At 34.8% G+C, this 22,123-nt stretch overlaps 1 protein-coding gene across 2 annotated transcripts in view; it reads left to right on the top strand.

Annotated features, from left to right (window-relative positions):
- The window catches only part of MED13L (mediator complex subunit 13L), a 253,854-nt gene that overhangs the window by 136,968 nt on the left and 94,763 nt on the right, over positions 1-22,123 (top strand). For both annotated transcript variants that reach the window (XM_031442848.2, XM_031442847.2), the window contains exon 4: positions 3,082-3,165. In XM_031442848.2, the coding sequence (XP_031298708.1) occupies positions 3,082-3,165 (84 nt within the window). The remainder of the gene's footprint in view (positions 1-3,081; positions 3,166-22,123) is intronic.

The raw sequence follows: 22,123 nt of genomic DNA, 5'->3' as shown, positions 1-22,123 counted from the left end.
TAGTCTTGGAGGAGCTACGTGTATCTGTATCTCTGTCTGTGTGTGTGTGAGGGAGGAAGGGACAAGTTTGTTTTTGGACCAGCCATAGTTGAGATGGAGGAGTGTAAAAATCGGTAGTGATAATTGCTGTGTTCTTTTTACTTGTTTCTTGAGTAAAAAGAAACTTTGCCCTCATACTTAGCCATCCTTGCATCTAACTCAGCAATTATATAATTCTCTATTGAGCTGGGGGTCAGGATAGAGAACGGGAGCACAGTATTCAGCATCTTCACTAATTTGCTCCCAACCTCCTCTGAGGTACTTGGTGACTCCAACTTTCTGCCTCATCACTGCTAACGGCATGACTTGTGACGGCTCCCTTATGCAGAGTTAGGTCAGTTGCAAATCCAAAGCTTTGTGAAAGCAGTACTTCATCCAGTGCAGTTACGTGTTCTCATGGTTTCTTTTCGTGTGAGAGAAATCACTGATCACATAGAAACTGATTAGCAGTTGAAAATCGCATAAGTCATTTATGACTCTCATTTGGAACCAGATGGTTTTGGATTGAAGGATCAGTAGTTTCTATGGCTGTTTTGTGTATTAGTGATAATAACCTTTTGTAGACATTGCCTGACAAAGAAATATGATCTCTAGTGAGAACTCCAGGAGATATGTTAGCACGGAGAGTTAGATTCTCAGCGTTTTCATTAGCTTTTTGCCTTTTGCCTTTGTCCTTGAGTGATCTTCACTGTGTGCTGCTCCACCCCAGTCCGTCGTTTGTTCTGGAATGAAATCAGTAAATAGAATTTGTGGCTTTTACATCATAGAAGGGCGAGGGTTTTGAAAGAAAATTTATATATTATCCTCTTTAATGAGACATTTTATCTGTTTTTTCTTTCATATTATACTATCTAACCGTTGGATTTTTTTCTATCCTTAAACTGTAAATTCATGTTTTCTGTTACTGAATAAATGCTTCTTTTTAATTCTGACCTTCAAGACTTATATGAGAGAATGAATATGTTATTTAAAAGTGGTATTTATTAAGTGAGGATGTGTGTCAGTAGAAGACAGTGTTTAGTATTTGATGTGATTCTGTATTTATTACATGCTCTGTTGCTTTCATTCTAAGCATTATTGATTTTAAGATTCACCTTCAATTTAATAACAGCTTTTGGAAAATAAAGAAACATTAAATAGACCCATCAATTACAAGATACATATGGACTTTAAAAATGAGCAAGGAATTGAGAAAATGAGACAGCATCAGAATCAGTACTCGGTAATAGTTAAATGTCCTGACTCTGTGATGAGATATACCTGGGCTTGATCCCAGCTCTGCTGCTGATTAGCTGTGTGACCTTGTCTAGGTGACATTCTCACTGTACCCCAGCTTCTTCGTATATAAAAATTGACATTGTACATCTGTCTTATATAATTGTTACAATAATTAAGTGATATACTGCGCCTGGTAATCAGATGTGGTGGTATAGAAGTGGTTCTGGTAATAGTTGTTGGTAGTATTATTGGAGGAAGGAAACAGATTATAAAAGCTACAGTTTTTCAGAGGAAGTATCTATAGGCAGTCTAGCTAAAAAAATACAATACAATTAAGTCTTCTAACTAGGGAATAATCTGTGGAGTTTTTACTTTTCAGTTTTGCTTCTTGAGCACTTCCACCTTACTGGATATTCCATATTTTCTATTGTAACTTTAATGGAGTCACATAGTCTTTAACCCTATAAAGCAGATTAACGTATAATTTCAGGAAAACAGATGGGGTTTGAAAATGATTTTTTACATTGTGAACAAGGAAAATTGTTGCAGAAATTCATTTGCAAAATAAAAGAAGTTGAAGCCAGTGACTTTTTGATGCAACAGTGCTCCAGATTAGCTCTGCCCACAGGGAGTGACATTGTGGTCAGCCGAACTGTTGCCATTTACTAACCCATCTAATCTGTAATGAGTTGATTGAAGGCTTGAATTGTTTCCATCCTCCTTGATAGAGTGGTAATTACACAGGCAAAAGCCACGTGCAGAATTGCCTGAATATTCAATACAGAATTGCTATATAGCTCTTTTGCTGGTAGGTAGAACCTCGTATAGAAAAATTACATCCACCTTTCTGACAGGCTTTCTTGCAGAACATGCATCATCTCGTTGAATAGTGTTAGAGATTTCTGTTGTATTTGATCAATTTTGAAATGCATGTTTTCTCCCACATTTTTATATTTTTAAAATCAGGGATACTCCTTGCAAATGATGGCGTCTCACAATTGACCAGATGGCAGTTATGATATAGTTGTCATCTGCCTATATATGAGTGAACTTGGTCATAGCTATATGTATTGTTGTCACGTCAGTTGAATTGTGTGCATTTTTGGTATTATACAAGTTGAGTTCAGTTGCCATTAACGTGTCTTCAGAAAGAGTACCCTGTGATTTGACACTGAAAAACAGTGTACACAGAACTATATGGTAACAGAAGTGGGGCACAGTTTAGATAGAAGGAAAGCAAATATCCATTACTGAAGAAATGACTGCAGTTCCTCGTTTTCTTGTAAAGCCATAGTCAAGTGCTTTACCATATCTGCAAAAGGAAAATACCTAAGTAGAAGAGGCTCTGCTATGCTTCTGCTACTGAAATCCCTGCTAAAGAATTGACTGTCACACACCAAGCAAAATGATCCCACATTAAAAGTTCCAAGAAGGGCATCAGTGGCTTGGAAGAATATCCCTGAGGTGCTTATAAGAAGCGCTGCCTACATACCAGCATTCTCGATGACACAATAATTAAAGTAATACAGAATTGTGATTGGATTTGAAGTAATTCAGAAGTGTAAGATACTTCAGGAATGCATCAACTGATTAATTTTGCTTTTTTTTTTACATGTACAAGAATAATACATAATAAAAATCTATACACAAAGTCAGAACGTTCCTTCAATTAGTATAGTGTAAACATTTTAAGTGATAGGAAAACATTTTTGCAGTTTAACTGGTGGTGTTTTTCTCTTCAGTGGTGGATCTCATCTGTGATTATTGATTTGGTGACTTACTAATTTGTTATTGAAACTATAATTTTTGATGTAATTATTGTAGGTGCCTAATGGATAAGAACTTCGTTAGGATTGGGAAATGGTTTGTCCGACCTTATGAAAAAGATGAAAAGCAGGTCAACAAAAGGTGAGTCTTTGGAACACTTTTGGTTTTTGGTTTCTTTTGCTTGATCACAACAATCTTTAGGAAAGAGGTGGATGGAGGAAGCAGCTTATTTATTTATTTTCCAATCACATTAGTAGTTTAGATGTATGAATTAGATTCCTAGAACATACTTTATTAAAACACTCTATTATTAAATTTTTGTGAAATGTTAAATTTTGGACTAGAAAAATGATTATCAGTAACCAGTGTCTAAGTCTCTTATAACCACACTATTTGGAATTGAATGACTCTGTTGTGTTGTTCTCATTATCCTTCTTTATCTTTCTTCCTTAAAGTGTTATGTGGCATAACTTTAAAAAAAAAAAGTCATGTGGGGCGGGGGTGTAGCTCAAGTGGTAGAGCACATGCTTAGCATGCACGAGACTCTGGGTTCAATCCCTGGCATCTCCTCCAAAAATAAATAAGTAAACTTAATTACCTCCCCCTGCCAAAAACAAAACAAAACAAAACAAAACAAAAAACCCCAAACCAAATAAACTGTCAAGTGAATTCAAATGGTGACAATTTTTATAGAATTGATTGACGCCCCTTAAAAATCAGTCAACATATCCATGAGAGTTGTCAAACTAGGACTGGGAATTACTTTTTTAAAACAATCCTAAACTTTTAATCATTATTATATGCCTGGCTTTAAAGGCAGTCCTTGATACTAAACAAACGTGGAGTTTTAGATCAATCAAGCCAGAATCAAAAAACAAAGCCCTCAGAATCTAATATTTATCTCACTTTCCTTTGAACACAGTGTGGACTTAATTGGAAGTTGATGCCTATTTCATTTCTCTAGGTCAAGGGTACACAATCTTGATTGTATTTTACTGTCCATGAACTTGCCCAAAGTTTAGGGTCCCAGCTCCTGGCTGCCGACAGGAGCTCTCGAAGCCTTATACGGTTTAGGTAGTCTTAAGGTTAGATCTTTTGGGTAGTTGGCCAGAATTTTACCTGGCAACTCCTGCCTTTTTTGGAACCCTTACTTTCTTAACTTTCTTGTTCATACAAGAGATTTAATTAGCAGCCCTCCCTCCTACCTGTATGTCTTAAAGCTTTGACGAAATGGTTGTGGTATCTCCTCAGTAACCAAACCTAATTTATGAAAATCAGGATTTCTTTTTTCAAATTACATAAATTTGGGACTGGCTTTTTTTTTGGTGGGGGCAGGGATCAAGTCACCATGAACTTTCTTGGAATATTTTCTCCCTTTTTAGTATGTTTAAAAGTCTTAAAGGATTTATTAAAAATTTTATTTAAATAGACAGTAGGTATTATGTGCATCAGAGTTTGCCTGAAAAAGATAATAATGCTTTTAGGAAAAGGTACCAGTGTGTATGGGTGTGATTCTTTTTACAGGTGCTTTGATTGATGGAGACAATTTTTTTTCTTTTATTTATATTGATTTGGTCTAACTAATAACATGTTTCATGGACATAATTCATCTTAGCACTTTCCTTAAATTTACAGAGGGCTTAGATTTTCTGACTGGTTAAAGTTTTGACTTTTATGTTGATGAGTCTGAATGGTTATATATGGAGTTGTCTTAGCGCAGTGATCTTCTTTACCATTCTTCGTGTACCTCTCCTTGCTTAGTGTGCGTCCTCAGAACTGGCCGCTATTGAATTAACTGAACAAGTCCTAAAACTTTGGATCAGTAGGTACAGATGTTTGTGTGATGATGTGACAGGAATTTGGGGAGTTTAGAGGAAATATAGAAATAAAATAAGGATCAAAAGAGTGGCAATTAGTATTTTAATGGTAAAAAACAATGTTTAAAAGTCAAGTGTAGTTATCAGTCTATATCATACAGTTTGTATAGCTTTACACTTCATTTAGATCTTCAGATCTAAATCCTTTTTTTCTGAACTTCATCAGATAAGACGTAAATAATGCATGTAGTGTATTTGACCATTTGATTTGTGTAACTGGGGGGCTGTTGATTTCGGAGCAATGTAATTGAGTTATTTTATTATTTTTAGACTTTGTACTTGAGATTGAATCTCATGGAACTTTGTTTTCTTGTAGTGTATAAATGTTAATGATAAAAAAACTTTTTGAAGTTGTTTACAATTAGAAAACATTTTAAGGCAAAGATTCAATTAAAAAATTTGGAATTTGCTACAGTGAAACTTTATTAGGTGTAACATCTTTTCTACTTTTATTTCTCTGAGTGGAAAATAGAGCATCATTTTGGATGGACAGAGTGACCTTGGGGAAGAGTGCATTTAGAATTGGAAGAGTTGGGGGTCACGTCTCATACCTTTCTTTACAAGTGATTTGCTTTTAGACAAGTTGTTGAGTTTTTCTGAGCTGAACTTTTATTTTTTGCTTTTATTGAATTGATTTCTGAATTAATTGGCTCTTTCTTCCTTATTGGGAAACCTGCCCTGCTCTTGGATGATACTCCAGATAGCCTCACATGTTTTCAAATACTCTAATTACTTTTGTATGTGCTGTTAACACAATTGGTAGAGTATTACTTTGAGTGCTTTAATTCCTTTTTTATGCTCTTACACGACCTAACATACAAGGAATGCCCTTATCTTGATTTTAGTAGCAAAAATGATTTTTATGTAACAAGATGAAATATTTTGATGGAGAATTTTTTTTAGCACTTTGAAACTTCCCCTCCCTCTCTTTCCTCACTGTCCCCTGTGTCTTCACCTCTTGTTTCTCTTCCCATCCTCCTCTTTCCTGTCCTTTTCCTGTTACGGCTCAGTCATCCCTGTTTTCTTCTACAGATGCAAAGATGAAAAGTCAGGGAAAGGGATCTCTCATTAAAGAGAGGATAAGCAGACATGCAAACAGTTACTTACAGTGTGAAAGATAAAGGGAGTCTCTTCCTAGGGTCCAAAAAACTAATCAATGATAACTTTTTAGTTTCCTCATAAATTTACTTTGTATTATGTGGTGCATTTAACAAGGACTAGCTGATGGAAATTCATAAAAAATATTAATGAGACAATTTGGTCTTATTAATCATAGATAGTAGTTTTACCATCTTTATTTTTGGTGGCTCTATAAAATTTGTGGTCATTTTCTGCTAGTTTGTCTGATGGAAGATATATCAAAAGATACTATGTATTTTGTCACTTGAATGTATTTGACAGTTGTGTGAAAAGAAAGAAGGTTAGAATCCTAGGGAGCATCAACATTTACAGGTTGGGTGGAGAAAGGAATACATAAAGGAGACTGGGAAAGGTCAATGAGAAATGAGAACCAGGAAGACTGGTGTCACCAGAACCATCGATTTTTAAAGTTTCAAGATTAATCAGCTGTGTCTTCTTGAGAGGCCTGTAAAAGACATTCTAAAAGGACTAATGATTTGGCATTTGGGCAGTCATGGTGACCATAACATGAACAGTTTCAGTGGAGTGGTGAATTTCAGGTTATGTAGCCTGAGTTATGAATGGGAATTGAATAGCTAGGAATGTAGAGTTCTTGCTCTATCTTGTTACAAGTAGCTGCAAAGTGAAAAGCTGTTGCATCTCAGGAAGGAGGAGACAAATATTTAGTAAGAGCCTATGATAAAATTGAGTGATACTGTCTCTGGATTTTTAAAGTGTCATTCATGTACCAGGGACTCTGCTTTGTACTGTCACAAACATTATGCGTAGAGTGGTAAAATGTAGACCGGCTCAACCAGTGGTGATGATAGTTGTCTGCTTTCCAGATAGCTTATTTACTTTTTTAAAAGTTTATTTCCTATTTTCTTAATAACTAAGATGAAGTTATCACCGTTAGTTTTTGTTTTTTATTTGTTCTATTTGTGGTCTAAAAAGTACATAATAAAAATGGATACTCTGACTATCAATAATGGATTTTTAATATACTAGAGAGGTTGGGTGAGTATCTTTTTTATTCCTGCTAGAGGACTAAAACTAAGATGTAAAGTCTACTATATATTTGCTACCTAGATTATTAACCCTAAAAGGTATAATATTGCAATATATTTCTTAAGTGAACCATTCATTTTCTAGTATCAAAAAAGAGGGCAGATTCTGGAATAAGCACTGAGAGTAAAAATAGTTGGCTAATGTATATTTTATTTTGATATGGTAATTTTCAGTTCTGCAGTTTTGATTTGATTTTTTTATCATTTCTATTTCTCAGCTGAGATTTCGTATTTTTATGTATATGAGCACATTTTCCTTTATTTCCTTAAGGATAATTACAATAACTGCTGTAAAATCTTGGGCACTAAATAAAATTATCTCCATTGGTTGTCTTTTCTCTTAAGTATGGGTTAGTTTTGCTGTTTCCTCATCTGTTGAATAATTTTGAATTGTGTTTTGGGAATTGTAAATGATACAAAGATTCTAGATTCTGCTATATTTCTCGGGAGAATGTTGATTTAGTTTATGTTGTTGTTGTATTTTTATTTTTAAAAAATTTTTATTTGATTTTATTTTGTTTGACAGTTTATTTTAGCTGGAGTCAAACTCCAGGCTCTTGCCTCACCTATCATAGGAAGCAGCTGAAATCTCTGTAAATCATTTGACCTAGGGTTTCTTGGCCTCAGCACTGTGACATTATGGGCCAGATAATTGTTTTGGGCACTGCCCTGTGAATGGTAAGATGCTTAGCAGCTTTTCTGGCCTCTACCTACACAATGCCACTAACACCCTCCTCCTTCAGTTTTGAGAACCCAATATGTCTCCAGATTGTGTCAAATGTCCCTTGGGAGGCCAGATTTCCTCTGGTTAAGAACCACTGTTTTCAGTCTTAGCTGGGTTAAATCTGACCCATGCACATAATTCAGGGCGTCAACCAGAGATCTGAACAATTTTATCTATGACTCTCTTCTTTCCAGGATTTCCTTTCTCATTTCCTAGCTTGCTGTGGTCTCTTTGAACTTGGTACTCTGGTTCTTCAGACCAGTAAGACTGGAGTTCTATCAGTTTTAGCCACCCCCCATATGGTTCAGTCTGCCCTCATGCTAAAAGCTGTTTAAACACAAAAACAAAAAAAAGGAAAACTCAGTGCCATTCCTTTGTTTCAAGTGTAGAGTCTTGTCCCTCTCTAAGTTCCTGCCTGCATTTGGTAACTTTAGTAAAATTTATTTTAGCAGATTTTAATATTTTCTTCAGAATTTATGCTTGCTGTTTAATTTTCTGGAGGGAGACAGATATTTGTTTGCAAGGAGCTACTTGACTGCTACCCCAAGTGGAGCCTGATGAATATTTCAGGACAAAAAACTTGACGTTGCTTTGTTACCCTGCTCTTATTTGTGCTTCACTTACACTTAATGTTGTTTGTCTATTAAAACGGGATTGCTTAGCCTCTGGGGCTGAATCACCTAGTGGTGGGAGACTTCCATTTTATTTTTTACTTAGTTGATTAAAGAAATGACACCTGTTTTCTCTGTAATTCCAATATTTGAGGGATATGAATTTTTCCCAATTATTCAAATAATTAATGAGTTTCGTGCTTTATATTTTTTCAAAAGTATTAATGTTTATAGACTTACCCCCAAATGTATAGACATTAAACAGCTTTTTAAAATGTAAAGGCATGAAAGGTCTTTCTTTTCTGGGTTGACTTTTTTATATAAGCCTTTTCCTAAGTCACTTTATAAAAAATGTTCTTAAACAGTCCTTATTAATTTCCTTTAGGGAATGAGGTAGGATGAGAAATGAGACAGGAGAGTAAGAGGAAGGCAGGCCCAGGAAGTGACAAGGCCAAGGGAAGGACCAAATGGGGTCCTTTCTTTGAAAGGTGTGATCAGGGTCTCAGTAAAATGTGACTGTGGCATCTGTGTAGCATGTTGGCAGCAGGGGGGAAGCATTAGAGATTAGAGTTAGATTTCAGAACATTTTCCTTTCCCATTAGACACAAATGTTCATTTCTTAAAAGAAGGTTAAAAATACTATTTGAGATTTTTACTTTTGCTTGATTTTATATAATTTTCTTCCTAACATTTCCCCTTTATCAGTTTAATAAAACATAATTTACACTGTTAAAGAAAGAAAATTACATAAATTTTACTCTACTTAAAATTAGAGCCTAGGTTTGCCCTTTTATTTTGAAATTGGAGACTGTTTTGAAGATTGTCGAGTGTTACAGAAGATAACATAAATACTAGCACATAACCCAACATGTGGGGGTTGTTCAGTGGTGGTTGGTTGCCACCAGGAGTGGAGGTTATAGTAGTAATACTTAGGAAAAAATTAAAGATACGTACCTTTCTTATGTGTTCCTGATAATTTCTTGTCCTAGAATAAGCTTACTACTCAAATATTTAATAATCAGCTTTATATATACACATACATACACATATAGTTTGTATTAAATGAGTTAGGTATTTCTACTTTATGTCAATATGCTATTTATAGCATCTCATATTGTGTCTTGATTTTTACCCCTAAAATATTTACATGAAGGATTTGGTTGACTTCTGTGGTATATTTCTAGTGTTAGAGGATATTATAAAAATAAAGCTTTTATTAAGTGTGGTTCTTACAAAGTATTGAAATTTCTATCTGAGAACTTGACGGTAGAGTGAGACAATATACTTCATGAAGGATTTTGTTGATAGTTATGTAAGTTGAAGTATTGTAGCTTCATATTTATGGCTAAAGAATATGGAAAGGTGTGAGTGCCAAGATGAAATATTAAATTATGTAACTGAAGCTTGGTCTTTGTCATCACGTTGGTACGTGGTCTTTTGTTTCAGTCTTCTGCCTGTCTGGGTCTTCTGACTTTAAACTGCTCGTGTTACACTCTGCCCTGTGTATCCTTGTGTCAGACTGCTTTCGGTGAGGCAGTCTCCTGTGTAAGAACATAATGTGGTGCCAGTTGTGTTTAGGATGTTACCCAAACTTTATCTGGCATTCCTGTTCCCCAGCAGAAGCCTTTTGTCCGATCAGAGTGGCCCTTCACAATTCCTCACATAGTCTAAACTCCTTTTCTCCTTTGTTCTTGCTACCCCCCCCCCCCTTTTCTGTCCTCCCTGGCAACTCAAGTTAACTTTGATCTCTCTTCTTTGAGCTGCTCCCCTGAGGCAACTTATCTAGCTGTTTTTTCCTGGCATTTTACCTCTAATTTTATCAATGGTATGTTTTTTATTATTATTCTTGTTTCTTGTTTTTATTTTATTACTTTAAAAATTTTATTTTTCTCCTGAATTTGTAGTAAGAAAGATGAGAATTTACTCTCCTTCCTCCTTTCCCTATTCCTTCTTTATTCCTAAACTGAATCTTTAAAACAAAATCATACTTATTTTGGTGTTCACTGTGCGTCATCATTCTTCCTTTTATTCGACTCAACATCTCTTTCAATTCCTAGTACAAAGGATATTACAGGTTTGGTTGAACTGAATGGAACTTACTTCTTTCTGTTGTAAATCTAGTTTGCCCTAGGAGCAAAATAAAAAATGAGATATTAAAAGTCATCTAACATAAAGCAAAATATGAAGTTATGTCATTAAAACAACATTCTTGGGGGTGAGAGTGGGTATAGCTAAGTGGTAGAGCCCATGCTTAGCATGTACAAGGTCCTAGGTTCAATCCCCAATACCTACATTAAAAAAATAATAAAATAAAATAAAATTTTAATTGTTTAAAAATTTAAAAGAAACAACATTCTTTTCACCATTCTTATTTTAAAAGATGATCCTTTAAAATACTATATTTTATAATGGATTAAAATCTTTGTTTCTTATAATTACCAATTTTTTCATGAGTTTTCCCCCCATATGATTTCTTACTTGAGTAGTTTATTCCAAGTTTCAAGTCTGAGCAGTTGGGCTCTTTATGATGTTTTTTTTTTAGTTCAAGTATTCCCTAGTATAAAACATACATTACACTATTGGACTCTGTACCCCAGTGCTGGCCTGTGAATTGCAATCCTCCTTTGTGGAAACAGCCTCAACACATTTTGAGATCTTAACAGGCCACATAGAAAGAAGGAGGCCTTTCTGATCAGTTGCACACAGAAGAGCCTAGAGGCAACATTGTTGGGAAACATTTGAAGGATTATTATGTTTCACTGAAATTGGCCAGCATTGTTTATATATAGAGTTTACCTGGTACTGAGAACATAAAAAGCAAAGGAACATCTTAGCAGGATAGTTGAAGACAGTCGATGAAAGTATTTCTAGGTTAGCTGAATTAAAGAAAAAGAAAGGGGAAGTTAAGTTTCACTGAAGGAGGAAATTGGACTATTAGCTGGAGAATTTTAAGCTTTGTATTAATGGTCTTTAAAGTATTATATCCATTTCAGTGTAGCATGCCACCCCCCCTTCTTTGTTTCTTATTTATAATTTCAAGATCTAGAATTTAAGCTTTATATCAGAGTATGGTTTGCATTTCTGAAATAACGTTTTTCTGCTAGTGGTTTGTTGTGTCCTTAAATATTTTCAGGCCTTGAATTCATTGGAGTTTCTTAGGGAAAGTGGAAGACATTGTGATATCTTTTAAACACCCAGTGTGTGAAAAAAGAAAAATTGGGATTACATGTTTTTACTTTTCAGCTTTATCCTATAGCCCTCCCTTTACTCAGTCTCTAAAAACGTATAGTACTGGTTTGTGACACATGATTATGATCAAGTATTAAATTGACTATGTATTGTTTTGTATCAACCTCGATCATTTTAAGCATGTTTTGTAGGTTAAGAAAGGTAAATTAGTAAGGGACACTGATACTGGCAAAGCCTCCTTTCCCCCCAGTCTTTAGAAACACATGGGGTTAAAAATACCCATTGAAAACTCGATAAAATTCTTCAGTACATTTCAAACCAGAGGATTCTTTAGTTGAAGGATATCACTGATATATTTGAATGTGGCTCTGTGTTTGAAGTATAATACAGGGTATGTTCTGTAGATGCTGTAGAACAAAGCATTCTGTATTTGTGCTTTGATTTTTTATAAACTAAGCTATCCAAGTTTCAGACCTCTTTTAATTCAAATCTGAGTACATCATGGAGAAGCCTTTAGTTGGGCCACTGGCAACTTGTGTATCTGATCTCTTTTAAGGATGCATGCAGTATCCCAACTGTAACTCCTCTGAACAACTCAGATGCTTTTAGAAACAGCTGAAATTACTGAGTAGCCAAGTTGGAGCTGAAGCTGGGGTGACATCAGATAAGGTGAGATAGATGAGTGAGGGGCCAGTTGTACTGACCCACGATGTGAGTAGTCAGAATTATAAATATTGACTTTAGGAATTAGAACTTTTTGTACCTGTGAGTTTTTCAGGTATGTGGTACATATATACATTATTACAAGTATTAATGATGGGCTTGAATCTACCACCCAACAGACTGCTCCTTTGGAAATAAATGACAGAAGTTTAGGACTTTATTTTGACTCCGATTCTAGTTACGCGGTTAGTGTACATAGTCAAACGGTTCCACTTACTACAGCCTGTGTTTCTATTCCTGTGTTTTCTTTTCTAAACTCTTGGTAGGAATAATGATAAAGGTATAATGATGTCTACTTTATATAGGTTGTTTTGAGGGTTAAATGAGATAATTAATGTAAATGACTAAATCAGTGACCAGATAAGCAAATCATTTAGCCTGTTTCATAAGTTTCTTCCTAGGTTCCTATTGCACTTTATATACTGTTCACTCCATTACAGATGAAACCACTGAACTTTTCAAAATTAAATGATCATAATTCAGGAATAGCATTGTGCATCATTTTATTTTTCCTCTTTCAGATCATTTGATGTTGTTTATATACATCAAAGTTGTATATTTTATATAAACCATGCATTAAAAGCAGATGATAGAACTTCCATAAAATTCACCTCCTTTATACCAAATATTTTCATGGATTTGATTTTGGTCTTAGATACTTAGATACGTATAAAGAGGCCTTTTGACTATTAAGGTTCACTATAAGTGTAATAGTCTGTATTTGGCATTTCATATGTAAAAGACAGGTTCTAGGTAGTGTTAAGCCAAGTGTCTTTAGTAGTAAGATGAGATAGCTACTCTGGGTAATAAAATGAGGCAGTAAAGGTGAAAAGCGACCCAGACAAATGGACGCAGCAGTCACAGTTACCAGATGAGGAAGGAGGGAAGCTCCTTAGAAACAACGAACACTTCCAGACTTTTCTTCTCACTGAGGTAGGCATCATTCAACACATACAGAAACATATTTGTGCATTGCTTTTTCCCCTACTATTCCTCATAAAGATACGGAGGAGGGTGTGGATTTTTCCTGTTCTTTTTCCTCCTTAAACACATTTTTCACTTTTGTAGCTTGAAGTGAGGATAGTCTAGATAAGAACATTTGACATGGATTGAAGAATAATAGAGAAAATAAATGAGAGGTTGATAAAATAAATTATTATCTGTATTATTAGTTTACTGGCATAGTCTGACATTAAAAGTTAATAATTATATAAATGTGACCATTTGTTCTTTTGTGCTTAGCCCTCTGTTTAATGAATAATAGTGAAATGTCTCCTTGGAGGGAATTTAATCCCATAGTACTCATTCACTTTTTAAAGCTTTCATTAATACTACTTTGTTTCAAGAATGTATTCGTAAGTCATCCCAAACATTAAAAAAGCTCTTGTGTATTTTTCTGTAACAAAGGATTGAATGTATTTATTAAAAATTGAAAATTTTAGAAAACCACATAGAATTATGAGACACTTAAATTGAATTCTAACACATAGATATGTCCTTTATTTGAACACAAGACTGTGCATGGGTTGTTGTTTCTTTTTTTTTTTTTTTTTGATACTTTATGTATTCCTATACATACATCCCTCCATAGTGCTTGATGATTAGTTACTGAAATCTTTAAATTTTAGCCTTTAAAAATAGAGTTATTTCTAGATACACTGGAAAAGAACAACTTCAGCACAATGTACTATAATTTACAAAAAGGTAAAATTGAGTCTCTAATGCAAATATAGAAGGAACAAATGCCAGACATTTTAATCAACTCTGACTAGTGAAAGAACAGGTAAGATGTGAAAACCAGTTCAGAGCATTTTTTTTCCTAGAAAATTAATAAGTATTTATGTACCAACAACTTAGTAGCTGTTTGAACAAATAATGCACAGAAATTGAATAAAATTTATTTTCTTCTTAAGTAACCAGAATTGCTTATAAATAGGACATGTGTGCCTATTGAGCACTGTACAACTTCTCCAACCTTAAAATCAGATTGGATGCCACTTCTCTTATTTTCTGTCCATATTGATTTGAAAAACCAGTTTTACAAAGCTTTGATTTGTTTGCAGGGAATGCAGTACAGTCTAATGGGGAAACTGGACTACCTTGAGCTAGTAGTTCGTGTAGAGTGTGACAGATGTTGCTTTATTTCCCCGTCAAATTTAAAATATCCCAGCACACCCCTGTGAATTTGCTGTAGTGCTCTGGAGTGTTTTGGCTCACAGTTGGGGAACTGAGGCAGCAGATAATCCTGTAAGAATTTCCCATATGTGACACTGAAAGGGCAAACTGCCTTCCATTGTTTTGAATAAATTTTTTAAAAAGTACCCCGAGGAGCTTCTAAGTAGAACTGTCAAATTTCCCTTCTTAACTTACCTGCTACATGGTGGCGGTGGTGTTAGTGTCATTGACTATCCTGGTAGTGTCCATTGATCAATAAACTACATTGTGTTTATCCAAACCGTGCAGAGTGTATAGACTGCTATAGAAGGCCAGTTAACCATGCCACTGTGATCACTAGAGCTACAGTATAGCAGATGCTTGAACTTTTTGGCTCAAAACACCTGTAAACATTATTGAGCCCCCAAGAGAGCTTTTGTTTATGTAGGTTGTACTTATTGATATTTACTCTAAAGGATGAAAACCTGAGAAAAGTTAAAATATTTATGACTTTGAAAAATAACAATAACAAACCCATTATATGCTAACACAAATAACCCCTTTTTAAACTAAAATAACACTTTTCTAAAAGAAAACAATATTTAGTCAGAAGAGTGGCACTGGTTTTGCAAATCCCTTTAATGTCTGGCTTAAGGGAAAACAGCTGCATTCTTGTGTCTAGTTCTGCATGTAGTCTGCTGTGACATCACACACCATGTATCCTCTGGAAAACTGCATTGTGCACTTGGAATAAATCAGAGTGAAAAGGATAAATAATGTCTTCATGTTATTTTTAAGATAGTTTTGACCTGCTTGCCTGCTCGGAGTGGAGCTTTACATTCCTATATTTTAAAAATTTCAGCGAAGATGTGGTTTGTCTGCATTTTATTCTTAGGCAGGTTCAAGTAAACTTTTCCTGTGAATGGTCAGATAGTAAATATTTTAGCTTTGCAGGGCATGTGGTTTCTATCAAAATTAGTCAGGTTCGACATTGCACTGTGAAAACAGCTATAGACAATATGTAAATAGATTGTTCCAATAAAACTTTACTTACCAAAAAATAGGTAACACAGTGAAACTGGCCCTGGTGCCTAACTTTGCTGACTTCTGCCCTTAAGAGGAAAAGTGCTGCCTGGATAGGTTCAGTGACTAGCTGAGAAGCCACACCGCTGGAAAGTGGAGGACTCAGATTGAGGCATTCCTAATTTCACAGCCGCTGTTTTTCCTCAGCTCTTCATGCTGTCATAACTAATGAGGTTAATGATTACAGATTTAATATAGGAGTGTTTATTGATTATAAATAAATTTTAAGATAAAATTAATTACAAAGTTATATAGGGGCTCCCATTTAGAATCTCTCTGATTACCCAAGAAATGATTAGATGAGTGTCTTTATCATAATAAATCATATGCACAGCAGTATTCCTCACAGCAGCGCTGGGAGATAGGTGGTAGGCACGGAGATGGTGAGAGAGACCATCTGTAGAGAGGTAAGACTGCTTCTGAGGGACAGAGCTAGATCAGCCTACGTCCAAGCCTCTTGCCCTTAATCTTAGCAAACAAATGAGAAGTACTGTCTTTCTCCAAAAAATGAAAAAAGGTAGAGAAAGATAATATGTAGACGTTGAATGTTAAGTATTAAATAGTAAAGAAAGAGCAAATAAAAAACAAAATGATTCACTTTTTAGCTCCTGGGCTAGAAAGTCTAACTGCGAGCAATGGGAAAACAATTTGTGGAGAGGAGACACAAAGAGAGAGCTCCAGAGCTGGCTGTGTACAAGGCTTTGAAGGAGATTCCTAATCACACTTTTCTTTTATGGACCTTGCTTGCATAAGAAAGCCCCAAGAAGGGTATTTAAATGCACATTTAGAAGGAAGAGAGAGGTTCCTGGCCTTGGGCTTTCTTTCAATTAATAGGTGGTCTGGGCACTTGCCCTAAGGGGCTAAGCTGGAAGCTACTCTATGCCAGACTCCCTGCCGGTAGTCACGTGGTTTGCATCTTTTCCTATAGCTGTCAAACTGTAACAGGTATGTCAAATCAATTTGAATCCTTGGGTCAGAAGAGTAGATATCAGGAGTACGGAGAGGTGAGTTTCTGCCTGTCTCTTCAAAGTTTGCCTAAATATTCAGTGACTGGTGCTTAATCATAAGTTTAAAAATACAGTTTATTTGTGGCATTTAGCCAAATTTAGAATTACAGAGGAGAAATATGTTACTTTTCCGTCTTTTATTCATTTATCTATTAGGTGAGATACATGAAAAAGCATTCTTTTGAAGCTCAAAAGTTGAGCATAGCTAAAACGCTTGGAAGACTTAGTGTTTAACAGTATGTTTTATTCAAGGGCTGTGAAATGGGAGAAGAGTACAGTAGAGAGATGCATGCTTATAATAAATTATGAGAAAGCTGCTTTGATAACCACATGGCCCTGTTATTGGTCACGTAAAGCTGGGAAGAAAAATGCAATAACAAACCTTATTTTTCTCTGATACAGAGTGAATTAACATTAAGCTACGAAGAATAATTTCATGCATCAAGCTCCATTGTTAGGGAGATCAATAATTGGGTTGATATTTAGAGACGGAAAGGATGGCCATCAGTCAATTAAGAACAGAAGACGATATCCTAACCCCAGCAGAGTTGTAATTTATGTGATTGATAGTAATTTTTTATTTAATGACTTTACTGACGTATATTTGGAAATTGTTCTAATAAGACATTTAGGTCAAGGTCTGAGTATATATTTATTTACGTTTCTCAGTAATAGATTTTGGGTTTTCAGCAAATTTATCTTTTACCGCTTCTCTTTTTCTTCAGCAAATCAGACATTTCCTGAACTCTGATATCTTTTTTGGCTGTTAATTATTTTTATTATAGGGTAATTAATTTTTAGTTCTTGCTGTTCTTTCAGTGTTTGATGGATATACTTAATGACTACATGAGAGAAAAGTAACCTAAGACCAGTTAGTATAAAATTGACTCCAGTAGGACGGTAACCCAGTGAGCAGTCTCATTCCTATTTTCATAAGAAAGCTAGAATGTTGTAACTCAGATATACTTTCCGAGGTCACAGAGCTAGACAGAGCCAGGCTTATAATTTTCCTCTGCTTCTGTAGTTCATTGTACTTTCTGCTATATTACATTGCCTTCTATGATTTAAGTACTTGTAAGTTTTTTTTAATTGGCATTTTAAAAAAATTATAAAAGTAATACATGTCCCTGAAAAAATTAGGTAGTTTTGAAGGCAACAAAAATCTCCCTCTTTTGCTCCCAAGCTCACGAGACAGTTCCTATGAATAGTCGCTTATGTATTCTTTCAGAATTTTATTCAAAAGATTCTAATGTTGTACCTCTGTTATCAGTTTTTCTTTAATCTGCCATTAAATTAAGGAAAATTAAACATTTTCCATTTTAATCCAATTTCCTAGTTTTCAAGTGTGGACTTTCAAATTACTCAATGCTATTTTTTAACAAGGGAATCTGATTTGTTATGTTACCGGAGTTGGAAGGACCTGTGAGGTAAGACAGTCCCTTAGCTTTTTAAAATAAGAGGTGAAGTGATTTGCATAGAGCACCACAGTATTTAATTTCACTAAATGTTCCAGCGTTTAGATTTCTTTTATTCCCACTAATCCATACTGCCTCTCAATTGATTTTATAGGCTTAAAAGTGAACCATGTATCATAAACAGACATGTTTCATGTGTGTACTAAAGGAGTCTCTTTACAAAAGCTAATCCATGAGCTAATACCCAGTGCACAGCACATACTTGAATATTTGTACTGAAATTATTTTTCACTACAGTCGTCAAGAAAATGAGAGGTTGTACCAGATCATTTTTAAGGACCTTTCCACAGTAAATGTCTATATTTTAGTCTCATTTTATCCTCAGAGAATCAGGCTGTTTTTCTTCAGTGTCAGAAGCTACCGTGTTGGGTGGCTAGTCCTTTCCCAGCAGGCATGAATCTCCTTGTGCCCTGCAGTGTTTGCTGCGCTCAAGGGCCAGGTTTCCTGTTAATCCTTTTCCTCCAGTTGCTTGTTCCAATTAAAGGGAAATTTCACAAATGCAGAAAGTTGCAAAATGGAACCAAGATTGATTAGGCAATGTCCACTGCAAATCCCACACATTTCGGATCAGATCACAACTCTGTTCTGCATACAGCAGTGCGCTGATTTATAAGCCAGTAGTCCCCTCTCATACCAGGAGTATAGCTGGAAATAGGGGTTTGAAGTTTGGGGCAGAAAGCTGGCTGGAATTTAAGTGGTGGTGTAGTCTTAGGGGGATAGAGCATGGCCCATGTAAAATAATGTTTACTGGCCAAGATTTGGTAGGAATCTCTACTAGTTACCTTGACAGACTGTATAATGTAGTGCACTAGTCTAATCAGTTTATGGTACCTAGACGTATGTGGAGTTTAAAGGATCTCTAATGCAGCAACATGGATGCTCCTGGAGAATGTCATTCTAAGTGAAGTAAGCCAGAAAGAAAGAAAAATACCATATGAGATCGCTCATATGTGGAATCTAAAAAACAAAAACAAAAACAAACAAACAAACAAACAAAAACAAAGCGTAAATACAGGACAGAAATAGACTCACAGACAGAGAATACAGACTTGTGGTTGCCAGGGGGGTGGAGGGTGGGAAGGGATAGACTGGGATTTCAAAATTGTAGAATAGATAAACAAGATTACACTGTATATAGCACAGGGAAATATACACAAAATGTTATGCTAACTCAGAGAAAAAAACGTGACAATGAGTGTGTGTATGTCCATGAATGACTGAAAAATTGTGCTGAACACTGGAATTTGACACAACATTGTAAAATGATTATAAATCAATAAAAAATGTTTAAAAAAAGACAAGAAGATGAAATAAACAGTATAAATGTTGAAAAAAAATAAAGGATCTCTAAGTTTTCATAAAACTCATCTAAAGAATTCTTGCTTTATTTCATCACTATATGTGAAACATAACGAAAGTATTCCTTATGTTTAAACAGTAAGATTAAAAACAGGGCATGAAGGGTCATTAACAAGAGTATCTGCAGAATAAGCCTGCTTATTCTTCAAATAGCAAATCAACAACTTGCTTAGAAACCTATTTGAGCATGTAATAAAAACCTGTGCTAGCTTCATTAACGTTAAGTCAAATCAGGTACAGAAGCTGAAAACTTTTACAAGTTAAATTTTCTGAAGTGTAAGGAGTCACTTCCCAAAACTGATGGGAACACTGAATTACCACAGTGTTGGAGCACCTTTACTAATCCGATTTATTTGAACTCACTGATTTGATTAACAGATTTTAAATGATCCCCTCCACAAAAGATACTTAAAAATTTTATTTTGAACATTAAGTATTAATTGTTACTAGTTTGGAAAATTGGAAGGTACGTAGAGTCTTTATCTGTTCTGTAAATTAGAGTAAGATAAAATCGTAGTAAATAAATATCGGGATATGAGTGTGAGAGGAGAAACACAATTTACTTGACTAATTTTTTACCACTACTTTCCTTGCTTGTTGGCTGATACAGGGCTTGGATTTTGAAGGTCGACCTTTGAGGACCATTCATACTGAAATTGTAAATGCCTTTTGAGTAGGTATTCATCTAAGTAGTATTGATTTTGCTTGAAAGTTTATTTTCATAGGGTACTCTATTTAGAAGAACAAAAGTTACTTTTCTTTTCCAGTGTGTTAGCATATCTGGAACCAAGCTAAAACATGTTAAACTTGAGCAAAACTAATTGAATTATTTGGCCTTATCTGTACTGTGCAAGAGAATGAATTTTAATTCCATTGTTTGTCGTTAATTAGTAATCAGTTCTCATTTCATCAAAATTTGTTTAAATTGTTTTAAAAAACAGTTGGATTCAGTCAGTCATGTCTGTTGACTGACTTTGTTTATAAACTCAGTTAAGCATAAAAAGTTAAGAAATTCTGTTTTCAGAATTGAAAAAATGAAGTTGTCATCATCTGAAAATTAAATGCCTTCAACTATATATGATATTAAATGACTGATGGTTCTTGTTTTCTCCTCCATACCCCTGTATTTCTTAGTTTTTTATAAAGAAAATATACTATTAATCAGAAAAAAAAATACTGGTCTATTTTTTTTAAGTAAACATGAAATAATACATTTAATTTTCTTCTGAATCTTTATAGTAAAGCACATTTAGTACTCTCTTTTAAAAAGTAGTAACTCTACTTTATAATTGAAATTGAGTGCTAAATGTAGATATGACCAAAATATCAACTTCTAATTATTTATAAGATTCATTTAACAATGTTAAGAGATAACCCAGGGTCTCAGTGTTGAAAAAGTAATTTAAAATATAGTTCATTAGTGATTTCTTTTGAAATTCCTAAAGCACTTAGTCTTTTTAGAGATTTCTGTACTATGTAAGTTTAATCTAGAAATACTTGTGTGTTTTGTATGTCATCTTAATCAACATCATGGCCCCCAGCCATCTTTGAGGCTCTGGAGTACTGTATGCTTCTATGCTAGGTGTGGCACTACGTGGTTTATCACCATCCTTATCGTTATACTGGGTGCCAGGCAAGTGCTTTACGTATTTTGAGAGGCACTTCAGTATGGTGCTCAAGAGTGTGAACTTTGTCAGACTGCCCCTGGATTCAAATCCTAGCTTTCCCACTTGCTAGTGATGTGACCTTAGGCAAGTAAAAGTTACTTAACCTCTTTGTTTCGGTTTACCTGTAAAAGAGAGGTAATTACTATCCCTACATCATAGGATTATTATAAGAATTAAATAAGTTAATATTTACAGAGTGCTTAGAAGAGTGCCTGACATATTTTATGTTTGCTTATTAGTAAAATGAACATCTCATTTAATCCTCATAATAACATTTAGAGAGAGATGATTATTTTATAGATGTGGAGAGTAAAGCTCAGAGAGATTATGTAATTTGCTTAAGGTCACATAGCTGGTGATGTAGATCTGGAGTTTAAGTTCTGGGCTGTCAGACTCCAAAAATGTGTGTTGGGATTGTAAATGCCCTTCTTATAATAGCCCCTTGCACTTGGACATATCTCCTGGCAGTTATTTTATCTAGTCTAGCCCTTAATGTATTATGTCAACAGTGAGTGATGCTTATGCTTTATAAAATGACATAATTATAGTCAAGTATGCGTGAAAAAGTAATTGGACATGATTCCAGTGGGTAAAAAGGACATGTGGGATTGCTTTACCTATTGCTAAGATATTAAAAAGTGAAAGTTGTCTAAAATTTATGATACTTAAAACCCATGAACCCCCCTCTTCCACCCCCTCCAGCCTCCGGTCCTGGGCCGGGGAGTTAAATAAGATACATAGTTTACAATAGAGTCAACGATATTTGAATATGGCAAATCCCTGTTTGGGTGAAACAACATTATTGGGAAAGGAAACAATATAATAATCTGAGAAAAATGTATGTTAATATTTTTAAAAACCCTGAAACTGATAATTCAAAATACATGCACTAAAGTTAAATGTGGAATGAAACAGTCTCATTAAAAAACATACACCAGAAGAATTTATCTTGGCTGTACTTTAAAACTGTGAAAAAAAAAAGGCCCCATTGAAGCAATAATAACTTATCTGCATTTTGATGGTTTCATTAAGTACTTGAAAACC

Source organism: Camelus dromedarius, chromosome 31, assembly GCF_036321535.1.
Source record: "Camelus dromedarius isolate mCamDro1 chromosome 31, mCamDro1.pat, whole genome shotgun sequence".
NCBI classification, from domain to species: domain Eukaryota; kingdom Metazoa; phylum Chordata; class Mammalia; order Artiodactyla; family Camelidae; genus Camelus; species Camelus dromedarius.
The sequence above is the reverse complement of the archived record's forward strand: the minus strand, read 5'-3'. Positions and strand labels throughout refer to the sequence as shown.